This window comes from Taudactylus pleione, unplaced genomic scaffold (assembly GCF_031769625.1).
Source record: "Taudactylus pleione unplaced genomic scaffold, aTauple2 ptg001288l, whole genome shotgun sequence".
NCBI classification, from domain to species: Eukaryota; Metazoa; Chordata; class Amphibia; order Anura; family Myobatrachidae; genus Taudactylus; species Taudactylus pleione.
In genome coordinates this window covers 384877-397321 of record NW_028285688.1, presented here as the reverse complement: position 1 = coordinate 397321, position 12445 = coordinate 384877, and the positions used below count along the sequence as shown (strand labels likewise).

The 12445-nt window shown below is 43.6% G+C and overlaps 1 protein-coding gene across 2 annotated transcripts in view; it reads left to right on the top strand.

Annotated features, from left to right (window-relative positions):
- The window catches only part of HAUS7 (HAUS augmin like complex subunit 7), a 46147-nt gene extending 35912 nt beyond the window's left edge, over positions 1-10235 (top strand). For both annotated transcript variants that reach the window (XM_088462912.1, XM_088462913.1), the window contains exons 8-10: positions 4706-4915; positions 5018-5129; positions 9714-10235. In XM_088462912.1, coding sequence (XP_088319038.1) covers positions 4706-4915; positions 5018-5129; positions 9714-9775 — 384 coding nt within the window. In that variant the 3' untranslated portion in view covers positions 9776-10235. The remainder of the gene's footprint in view (positions 1-4705; positions 4916-5017; positions 5130-9713) is intronic.
- The last annotated feature ends 2210 nt before the right edge of the window (positions 10236-12445 follow it).

The window sequence follows — 12445 nt, the reverse complement described above, 5'->3', positions numbered from 1 at the left end:
TGCTTGTCTTGCATCCCTCTTCCTTGCCCTGCTTGTCTTGCATCCCTCTTCCTTGCCCTGCTTGTCTTGCATCCCTCTTCCTTGCCCTGCTTCCCTTGCATCCCTCTTCCTTGCCCTGCTTGCCTTGCATCCCTCTTCCTTGCCCTGCTTGCCTTGCATCCCTCTTCCTTGCCCTGCTTGTCTTGCATCCCTCTTCCTTGCCCTGCTTGTCTTGCATCCCTCTTCCTTGCCCTGCTTGTCTTGCATCTCTCTTCCTTGCCCTGCTTGTCTTGCATCTCTCTTCCTTGCCCTGCTTGCCTTGCATCCCTCTTCCTTGCCCTGCTTGCCTTGCATCCCTCTTCCTTGCCCTGCTTGCCTTGCATCCCTCTTCCTTGCCCTGCTTGCCTTGCATCCCTCTTCCTTGCCCTGCTTGCCTTGCATCCCTCTTCCTTGCCCTGCTTGCCTTGCATCCCTCTTCCTTGCCCTGCTTGCCTTGCATCCCTCTTCCTTGCCCTGCTTGCCTTGCATCCCTCTTCCTTGCCCTGCTTGCCTTGCATCCCTCTTCCTTGCCCTGCTTGCCTTGCATCCCTCTTCCTTGCCCTGCTTGCCTTGCATCCCTCTTCCTTGCCCTGCTTGCCTTGCATCCCTCTTCCTTGCCCTGCTTGCCTTGCATCCCTCTTCCTTGCCCTGCTTGCCTTGCATCCCTCTTCCTTGCCCTGCTTGCCTTGCATCCCTCTTCCTTGCCTTGCATCCCTCTTCCTTGCCCTGCTTGCCTTGCATCCCTCTTCCTTGCCTTGCATCCCTCTTCCTTGCCCTGCTTGCCTTGCATCCCTCTTCCTTGCCCTGCTTGCCTTGCATCCCTCTTCCTTGCCCTGCTTGTCTTGCATCCCTCTTCCTTGCCCTGCTTGCCTTGCATCCCTCTTCCTTGCCCTGCTTGCCTTGCATCCCTCTTCCTTGCCCTGCTTGCCTTGCATCCCTCTTCCTTGCCCTGCTTGCCTTGCATCCCTCTTCCTTGCCCTGCTTGCCTTGCATCCCTCTTCCTTGCCCTGCTTGCCTTGCATCCCTCTTCCTTGCCCTGCTTGCCTTGCATCTCTCTTCCTTGCCCTGCTTGCCTTGCATCCCTCTTCCTTGCCCTGCTTGCCTTGCATCCCTCTTCCTTGCCCTGCTTGCCTTGCATCCCTCTTCCTTGCCCTGCTTGCCTTGCATCCCTCTTCCTTGCCCTGCTTGCCTTGCATCCCTCTTCCTTGCCCTGCTTGCCTTGCATCCCTCTTCCTTGCCCTGCTTGCCTTGCATCCCTCTTCCTTGCCCTGCTTGCCTTGCATCCCTCTTCCTTGCCCTGCTTGCCTTGCATCCCTCTTCCTTGCCCTGCTTGCCTTGCATCCCTCTTCCTTGCCCTGCTTGCCTTGCATCCCTCTTCCTTGCCCTGCTTGCCTTGCATCCCTCTTCCTTGCCCTGCTTGCCTTGCATCCCTCTTCCTTGCCCTGCTTGCCTTGCATCCCTCTTCCTTGCCCTGCTTGCCTTGCATCCCTCTTCCTTGCCCTGCTTGCCTTGCATCCCTCTTCCTTGCCCTGCTTGCCTTGCATCCCTCTTCCTTGCCCTGCTTGCCTTGCATCCCTCTTCCTTGCCCTGCTTGCCTTGCATCCCTCTTGCTTGCCCTGCTTGCCTTGCATCCCTCTTGCTTGCCCTGCTTGCCTTGCATCCCTCTTGCTTGCCCTGCTTGCCTTGCATCCCTCTTGCTTGCCCTGCTTGCCTTGCATCCCTCTTGCTTGCCCTGCTTGCCTTGCATCCCTCTTGCTTGCCCTGCTTGCCTTGCATCCCTCTTGCTTGCCCTGCTTGCCTTGCATCCCTCTTGCTTGCCCTGCTTGCCTTGCATCCCTCTTCCTTGTCCTTCTGTCATTGGGCTATAAAATATAACATACTTATCACAGGTCAGGTCCCAAAAAGTTTCCATTTTATTTTAGTTATGTTCCTTCATTAATCACTCTCCTTTATTTAAACCTAGTTTTATGTCAGTAAAAAGAAAACACAGCAGCTAGTACAGGTTGAGTCTCCCATATCCAAATATTCTGAAATACGGAATATTCCGAAATACGGAATAATTTTGGCATGACTGAGATAATGAAACCTTTGAGTTTTGATGGTTCAATGTACACAAAGTTTGTCTAAGGCACAAGTTATTAAAAATATTGTATAAAATTACCTTCAGGCTGTGTGTATAAGGTGTATATGAACCACAAATTAATTTCATGTATGTTTGCAGGGGCAGATTGGGATGGAAAATCAGCCCGGGAAATTTCTGGAAGCAGCCCTAATGGGGTGTGGTCTGTTGAGGGGGCGGGGCCTGTTGAGAAGCAAGAGTTTTTTTCAAAATTGAAACTGCAATATGGTATACTGTATTTATGGGTTTCAGTGGAGTAAACTGTACACAATAAACTTTACCTGTAGCTATTTTGATCTACAGCAACTTATACATATAACATAGAAGCAGGGTCTGGCACTCCCTGTAACACAGCTATGCTGCCCATCCACTAGGCGATTAAACCAAGCGATCGAGCGATAACGACGGTCGATATCGCTCCATCGCTTGGTAGTCGGCCGCAAATCGGGCAGTAAAAGGTTAAAAACGACCAGCGATGCGCGCGCCCGCTGGTCGTTTTTAACATCAATCATCGCCCGAACAGATGGACAACAAATAATATCTTAAGAAGGTGCGGCACTCAGGATCATAGAATAATACAGAAGGTGGAATATATACCATCTATGATCCTGAGTGCTGAACCTCCTTAAGATAGATAGATATATATATATATATATTAGGGATGTGCAGGCTCGGATAGGTTCGAGTTTGCACGTGGAGTTCGGATTTTTCCCTCCAAAAAAACGGAACTCAGAACGAGGCAAAACGTCATCTTACATGGACGAACATCATCATTCCTGGACAAAAGACCAGGAATGATGATGTTCGTCCATGTAAGATGACGTTTTGCCTCGTTGTGAGTTCCGTTTTTTTGGAGGGAAAAATCCGAACTCCACGTGCAAACTCGAACCTATCCGAGCCTGCACATCCCTAATATATATATATATATAAAATCCAAAGAGAGGTCCGACACTCTTAATATCAGAAAACAACAAGTTCCGGTGCCCGAATAAAGTTCAAGTAATGCTTCAAAGAACAAAATGGCACACACAGGACATTTTCAAATAATTACACATATATACATATACACACACATTATATATATATATATATATATATATATATATTGAGAGAGATACACACATGTATATGCACACACATATTCATATATATATATATATATATATATATACACACACACACATATATATACTTGTGATATACACACACATATATATATATATATATATATATATATAACACACACACGTGTGTATATTATATGTAGCAAACTGACGGCACTGAGAGACTTGTATAAAACGGCGACGGGCTGACCCCTGAAACGTAGGACAATAAAAGCAGTATTTTAATCTTTATACAAGTCTCTCAGTGCTGCCAGTTTGCAAAATGTTATTGGGTTACCGACCCATGGAAGGCGTGCATGTGTGTTTGTGTGTGTGTATATTATATATATATATATATATATATATATATATATATATATATATATATAGCTACCTGCCGAAGTGGGGCCTGAGTGACTCCAATCATTGTATGAGAGATAGATATATATATATATATATAAACACACACACACATATAATTTTTATATATATATAAAATATACAGTGTATATATATATATATATATATATATATATATATTTGTGCCATATATTTTATATGAATCATCAGCATGTCATGGCTGTCACTGTCATGCACATTTTAGCTTACAATATAGGATAATCTTATATTGTAAGCTAAAATGTGCATGACAGTGACAGCCATGACATGATGTAACTGTAAGGTGGCCCAATTCATAAAGAGCAATCAGCTATACATACTTTGTTGTGGCAAAGTATCTGAGCCAGCCACGGCCACTCGAGTCGTACAGGCTGCATCTGCTCTTCCCGGCTCCTACACTTGTGACCACTGGAGGCGGAGCCGTGAGCTGCCTGTCACTCACGAGCTCCGCAATGGCCGATGGGAGGAGCTCCCGTGGCCTTTTTATATTCTCCTGGATGAGCTTCTGCGCATGCGCACAGAAGCTAATTACCGCTGCCCGATTGGAGCTCAGCTCCAATCGCGGCAGCAGCCCTCACACAGTCGCCTGTCCGTGTTAAGCGGCCCAGCGGAGGGGAGAGGGGACCGGCCAAGCGGGAAATCTCCCGCTTTCCCGGCGGCCCAATCCGCCCCTGTACACAAACTTTGTTTGAGCCACAAAATTATTGAAAATATTGTAGAAAATTACTAGCAGGCTGTGTGTATAAGGTGTATATAACACATAAATGCATTTTGTGTGTATATTTTCGTCCCATTCCCAAGATATTTCATTATGATATACAATTATTCCAAAATACGGAATATTCCGTTATCCAAAATACCCCTGGTCCCAAGCATTTTGTATATGGGAGACTCGACCTGTATTGTTATAAAGAGAGGTCAGAAGTGGCTCCTAGAGGTAGACCATTTTTTCTTATGATGACCTGAGGTGTATTGCCTCTTTTAGTGCCCTTTTATAGATAATTGTATTTAAATATTTTATCCGATTAGGTTCCGGCATATAACACTGTCTGTCATTTTTCTGCAGTGCACTTTCCTCTGTAGTACTGTTCCTGGCGGGGATATGGTTATACAGACCCTAAGATTGGCGCTGACTGACTTCCACCAGCTCATAACGGCTTTCACTGAGGTGTATGAGAATGACTTTCATGAACACTGCGGTCACCTAGCACCTCAAATAAGTTCTTCAGGACCTCTCTTCAAAACCGTCCACAAGTTGCTGGGTAACTGCATCAAGGTACATACCTGTATAATGTCTTTATTTAGTATTCAATGAAAATGTTTGTAATGGACTTGTACTTATACCCCTCCCCTCTGTATTCCCCTTGTTCCTTCTTAGAAACTGGAAGCTATTGCACAGTTCACAGAAACCTCCAATACCATAGTAGAGGTGGTGAGGAAAAGACAGCAATGTAAAGAGTCCTGGGGAGGGGTCAGCACGGCCACACTGTGTAAGTAACTAACCCTTTGCTCATTAGGTTTGTACATACCCCATGTATTATTTAGAAGATTTGTGAATCCAATGAAAATCAGAGAATATCTGAAGTATTCAGGAAGCACTGGCATAGAAATGTATATTGCTGGTTTGGCAGAGCAAGGGCTGTTCCTTACAAATGTCTGCAGTCTAAGGGCCTGATTCATTAAGGATCGCCATTGCTAAAGCGTACGCAGTTGGGCGATTGTTGCATACTGCGGATGCATCGCAGTGCGCGAAGGCACCACTGTGCTTACGTGGAGACCACGCAGACTGACAGTCAGTGAGTGTTTTGGGGGGTGGAGACGGGGGGAGTGGTTGGAGACACACAGGCGTGCCTGACCGTCTGAATGCAGTTACATGGGCGTGCATAAATTAGCCTTTGCGACGGCATACGCAGCATGACTACTTACTGCGTGCAACGAAGTTAGAAATTTCTAAGTAAGGTCAGGGCTGCTGTAATTCTGCGTGAGGGCCGATGGTACTCGATGTTACCGATATTTATGGAGGTTTGCAAGGTATTACAGATGTGAGATAGCTGTAGTGGATGTCTCTATGCTAGTAGTGCGACTGCATTGCGATAGCAATCGGTATATTTTCGTAGAAGATCTGCGTGCGATTACGGAGCTGCGATCGCAATAGTGATTCTTAATGTATTAGGCCCTAAGTTCTATAACACATCTGGAAAATTAGCCCATACGACAAGCTTTGTCTTTAACTCTGTAAAGTGGAGTCACATACATACATTGAACAAAGAATTAAAAAGTCTCTTCAGCTATCCCAGTGTTTCTCAAACTCGGTCCTCAGGACCCCACACAGTTCACGTTTTCCAGGTCACATAGCAGGTGCACAGGTGTATTCATTACTCACTGATACATTTTAAAATATCCGCAGATGGAGCTAATTACTTCACTTGCAATTCTTTGAGGAGACCTGGCAAACATGCACTATTTGGGGTCCTGAGGACCGACTTTGAGAACCTGTGAGCAATCCCATCCAAAAGCTACTATGCTGGCAGTCTGCGGACATATTCAGATTCCCAACGCAAGCCTGCTAATCATTTATTTTTATTTATTTTTTCGTAGCTTTCGTAGCTTAAAATGTGAAAATCGATACACCCATGTCTTGCTCTCTAACACTACAATTAATACATAACTTCAATTTTTTTCACTGAATTTGGTTAACAGAAACCGGAATTGTTCAGTTCAGGCAGTATACAGAACAATTCTATTTGATTTGATTGATTCTGGCAGTCCAAAAGGATAATAGTCAATGGTCATACTGTAGACTACTTGACTATATATGGATCTTAAGATAATAAATAAATGTGTGGGTGTATATATATATATATATATATATATATATATATATATATAATGTATGTCAGGTGCATAAAGGGACATTGACAGAATTTTCATATTTTGGCCTCTATTCACCACCACAATGGCTTTGAGATGAAACAAACCAAGATGTGCTTTAACTGCAGACTTTCAGATTTAATTTGAGGGTAATTACATCCAAATCAGGTGAACGGTGTAGGAATTACAACGGTTTCTATATGTGCTTCCCACTTTTTAAGGGGCCAAAAGTAATGGGACAAACTAAAAAATCCTAAATCTAACTTTCACTTTTCAATACTTTGTTGCAAATCCTTTGCAGGCAATTACAGCCTGAAGTCTGGAACGCATAGACATCACCAGACGCTGGGTTTCATCCCTGGTGATGCTCTGCCAGGCCTCTACTGCAAATGTATTCAGTTCCTGCTTGTTCTTGGGGCATTTTCCCTTCAGTTTTGTCTTCATCAAGTGAAATGCATGCTCAATCGGATTCAGGTCAGGGGATTGACTTGGCCATTGAATAATATTCCACTTTTTAGCCTTAAAAACTCTTTGGTTGCTTTTGTAGTATGCTTCGGGTCATTGTCCATCTGCACTGTGAAGCGCCGTCCAATGAGTTCTGAAGCATTTGACTGAATATGAGAATAGAATATTGCCCGAAACACTTCAGAATTCATTCTGCTACTTTTGTCAGCAGTCACGTCATCAATAAATACAAGGGAACCAGTTCCATTGGCAGCCATACATGCCCACGCCATGACACTACCACCACCATGCTTCACTGATGAGGTGGTATGTTTTGGAACATGAGCAGTTCCTCTCCTTTTCCATACTCTTCTCTTCCCATCACTCTGGTACAAGTTGATCTTTGTCTCATCTGTCCATAGGATGTTGTTCCAGAACTGTAATGGCTTTTTTAGATGTTGTTTGGCAAACTCTAATCTGGTCTTCCTGTTTTTGTGGCTCACCAATGGTTTACATCTTGTGGTGAACCCTCTATATTCACTCTTGTGAAGTCTTCTCTTGATTGTTGACTTTGACACATACACCTACCTCCTGGAGAGTGTTCTTGATTTGGCCAACTGTTGTGGAGGGGTTTTTCTTCACCAGGGAAATAATTCTTCTGTCATCCACCACAGTTGTTTTCCGTGGTCTTCCGGGTCTTTTGGTGTTGCTGAGCTCTCCGGTGTGTTCTTTCTTTTTAAGAATGTTCCAAACAGTTGATTTGGCCACACCTAATGTTTTTGCTATCTCTCTGATGGGTTTGTTTTGATTTTTCAGCCTAATGATGGCTTGCTTCACTGATAGTGACAGCTCTTTGGATCTCATATTGAGAGTCGACAGCAACTGATTCCAAATGCAAATGTCACACCTCGAATCAACTCCAGACCTTTTACCTGCTTAATTGATAATGAAATAACGAAGGAATAGCCCACACCTGTCCATGAAATAGCTTTTGAGTTGATAGTCCCATTACTTTTGGCCCCTTAAAAAGTGGCAGGCACATATAGAAACCGTTGTAATTCCTACACCGTTCACCTAATTTGGATGTAATTACCCTCAAATTAAATCTGAAAGTCTGCAGTTAAAGCACATCTTGTTTATTCACCACCACAATGGCTTTGAAATGAAACAGAGGACAAAATATGAAAATTCTGTCAATGTCCCAATATTTATGCACCTCACTGTATGTATGTGTGTGTGTGTGTATATATATATATATATATATATATATATATATATTTATTAATTACTATAATATAATATATATATATGGCACTCCCTAAATCCAAAAGGATACTGCATCGGTGCCTTCCTCGGTCACCTCACACGGATGTGGAGGGACTTACTACAATAATACGAACAGGTCGCCCTCGTAGTGACTGACGTGAAAACTGGTAAGGGACCCCTGTAGTTGTAAATCAATGTTTCATGACTTTAATAGCATTCTTTCATCAGGAAACGTATTATTATATATAAAATATTATATAATGGACTTCAATTTTGTCTCCACAATTAAGGTGCAATCCCCTCCCTACCCTCGCAGCTCTCACTGGCTGTGCCAGGGCATAGCCTTCCCCTGCCCCTTCCCCAATTCTCCCTTCATATTAGTGTCTTCATACAACCTCCTAGGCGCACCACTGAAATAGCTATACAGCTCTGAATCACTGCAGTGCACCCTGTGTAAATTCCTGTGGCCGCCCCACCTCCCCCTGTCCTCCGCTCTGTATTGTTGCAGCACCCACTGTGTAAAAGTCTGTGCCTCTCACCTCATTCACCCCTCCCTCCTCCCCTCCTTTTTTTGTATGCTTAACTGGGATCTGGTTAAATTGGACAGACTGGTTCAAGCTGACAGGAAGGAGACAGTAAACCTAAACATGCAACACAAGGGACCTTCAAATGGATGTGCTACAATAGATAAGGACAGGAAAGTGAGGTTACATTGGGCACAGGCTCCCCAAATCTGGATAGTTGAAGATTGGATAAAATTTTACCTGGTCTGATGAATCACAGTTTCTGCTGCAACGTACAGATGATTGGGTCAGAATTTGGTGTTAACAACTTGGATCCTTCCTGTTCGTGATGGTGGTGTGGCGTGGAGGATGTGGTCTTGGCCCATAATATGCCCCTGAATACCAATTGCACATCTTTTAGATGCCGCAGTTTACCTGAGTATTGTAGCTGACCATGTGCATCATTTTGAGGCCACAGCACTACCCGTACTCTAATGACTACTTCCAGCAAGGTAACACGCTGTATCACAAAGCATATATAATTTCCTGCATACATAACAATGATTTCAGTGTAAAACAGTGATGTGCATAGTGACCAGGCCACCAGTAGCGTACCTTTTGGGATTTGGTGGGACAGAAGATTTGCAGTGTAAATGTGCAGTTCACAAATCTTCAGCAACTGCATGATGCCGTCATGTCCGCACTGAAAAGAATCTAAGGACTGTTTTCGGCACCTTGTTAAATCCATGACCCAAATAATTCACGCTCCTCTGGGTGCAAACGGTGTCCTACCTAGCGCTATGTAAGAAAGAGGGATGGGTTGGATCGTTGTTCCTGTGGCACAGATGTGCCTTATTGTGCTTTCACTTCTGGCTTCTCTATGCCCAGTTGGTGATGGGTCATTTACTGGCCAATAGTACATGGGGTTTAGTCTGACCATCCATTCATTTACCCTTTTTATTTTATTTTTTTTTATTTCATTTTTTTTAGATGAGAAAATAAAGGAGCTAAAGCAAAACTATGAGGCGTTCCAAAGTCCCTGGCAGGAGTAAGGAGGCTTGTGCCTTTCATTGTGGCATGTTGGAGGCCTGGGCTGACGGGTAACCACCAGCTGAATTCCCAGGCAGAAAATCATAGATGTGTTATTGAATTCAAGTTGACCTGAAATGGTCTCTGCCTTTGCTGCTTCCTCAACAACATCTGCAACCCTAGAGGAAAATTTCAGCGTGACCCTTAGTGTATATACTGTAGAATGATGGATCTTTCTATATGTTTGGAAGATACGGTGAACCAGCCTTACACTTGTGTTGCATTCCTCATGAAGTGAAGATTTACTCCCTTAGTTCCATGGCGTGGACTAGTTTTTCCCAGTGATAGATTCTTACATTTTCATATTACTAGGATTATATGCAGCATCTGGATCATGGTTGGACTTATGGAATATATACTATATTTTTTTGCTTCTAATGTAGTTGTCCGATAAATTCCTTATTAAACTTTCTATTTATTTTATCTGTTGCAAATTTCCCTGCCATTGATAAAATCGTCTGGACTGCACTGGGCGCGTGTGGGGCCAAGGGGAGGGTGGGTCTCTCTATTTAAACAGTAAGGGCTATTGGCTCAACAATGCTGAAAGAGAAGGACAAGCCGCCAAACTGGATTATGCCAATTACACTCCAAAAGAATATGATGGTTGTCTGTGGAGTCTTTTTGGGAAATTTATTTTTATACAGTGAGTTTGTGCCCAATGAAGGGCGCTGAAAAGGAATAGGAGGCGAAGCAAGGCTAGTGCTGGGGATGAAACATGTATCATTGTACCATTGCTTATATACAGACAGCAGGATATATTTCTTAGTGGAAAATTAAATGAACATGATTAAATCTTTTAGTTAGTGATCTTTTTAGATCTGAATAATTAATCTTTATTTTATTAATGCTGTTTATGTAGACTGGTGACACCAAAACTTCAGTCTAGGGGGCCAAGCACAGCCCACCCCCTTCCAGTCTCCGGACCCCTGCCCCATACGGGATTCCTCTGGAGATCCGGACACCCCTTTCCAGACTCCGGAAGTAGCTTTGCTATATGAGCGCTGCTCCTTTATATTGTTACAATGTTTCACCCTTCTATTACGGAGCACCGCTACTTTAATAGCTGCCGCAGCTAGAGATTCTGGCAGCCCTCGTTGTGGCAATAGAAAGATCACTAACTAGTGTTCCCACTAGTCTGTTTTAGCAGGGCACCGCGCCCAGCCCGATTTTAAAGGGGAAAAATGCGTCCTGCCCGTTTAGTAGCACCCTGCTAAAGCAGAATGCCCTGTGCTGTCCCCATCCACGGGCCGGAGAAATTGCGGTTTCTGAGCGCCACCGGGTGAAAAGATGCTGTGCGAAGGGAGTGAGGGGAGAGCTTGAGGGAAGCCCGGCACCTCCGTAAGTGCTCTCGAGGATATGCCCCTCCCCGATAGGCCATGCCCTCAAACCCCTGCCCACACCTCAGCACTCTGTCCCGCCCCCGTCTGGTGGGCTCACTAACTAACAGTGCTGCTGAAGATCTCCACAGCATGGAAAGTGGCATCGGGGACAAGCCGAGTGGCCGCCGGCATACATGCTGGATTGAGGAGCGATTTATAAGATGGAGCTTTGTCTGGTAATTCACATTGCTTCATTATTAGTCCAAAGTTTCATTGAATATACTGCGCAGATTAACATCAGCTGGGACTCCTTGTGTTTCTGGTAGAGAACTGACTGAAATATTTTGGTGCTTATTGCTTTATTTAAAATCATTTGCTTAAAGCACTCTGAGACTTGTAGTTCCACACACTATTATTAAAAGGGTCATTCCACGGTAACTCACATCAACAGCAAAAGGAATTGTATGCTTTAAAAAACTACAAGAACTGCTAATTGCTTGCGAGTTACCATGGAATGACCCAGAAGGTTGGCCTTGATACTTATATCAGTACTTACTATCGTATTACAAACAGTATTTTTGTAGTTTGATGATTGATGGCTATTTTTAAAGAAGTTGCAGCGTGTTTATTTTTGAAAGTGATATCTATATATTATATTTGTGATTCCATTGTTATTGATGTGATACAATTTACAGTTTGAATTTTTTTGTTGTCTATTGTAACTTAATTATTATTACATTAGTCTTGGCAGAAAAATACCATCAAAACACGTTGAAAGTATAACAATATTAGTGTTCACTCTAGCACCCTGCACCTGTCACAACCCGTGCAGTTCCTCTTTCCTGCCTGGGGTGTTGCTCTCTGCTCAGGTGCTTCTAGCACACAGGTGTGTATCTCAGTAGTTTGTTGCATCAGCTGAGTGTGCTAGAAGCACCAGAGCAGAGAGCGACACCCCAGGTAGGAAAGAGGAATTGCATGGGCTGTGGCAGGTGCAGGGTGCTAGAGTGAACACTAATATTGTTGTATTTTCAACGTGTTTTGATGGTATTGTATTTTTCTGCCATATCAGATAAGTGTTTTTTTTCTTATTAGCGCTGTTCTACAGTTTTTGTTTTTATTTTAACTTTTGGGTTGTATACTAGGGGAGATTTTCACTGGTGTTTCTTTGGAATTGGCAGCTGCTATTAATATTTAATTTTTTTAATTTATTGACATTATTAGAATATATACAATTTTTTATTGTTTATGTTGTGACCACTTGTTTTCTTGAGTGCCACATATTCTTTTTTTCCTTGTTCAGCATCCATAGGGTCC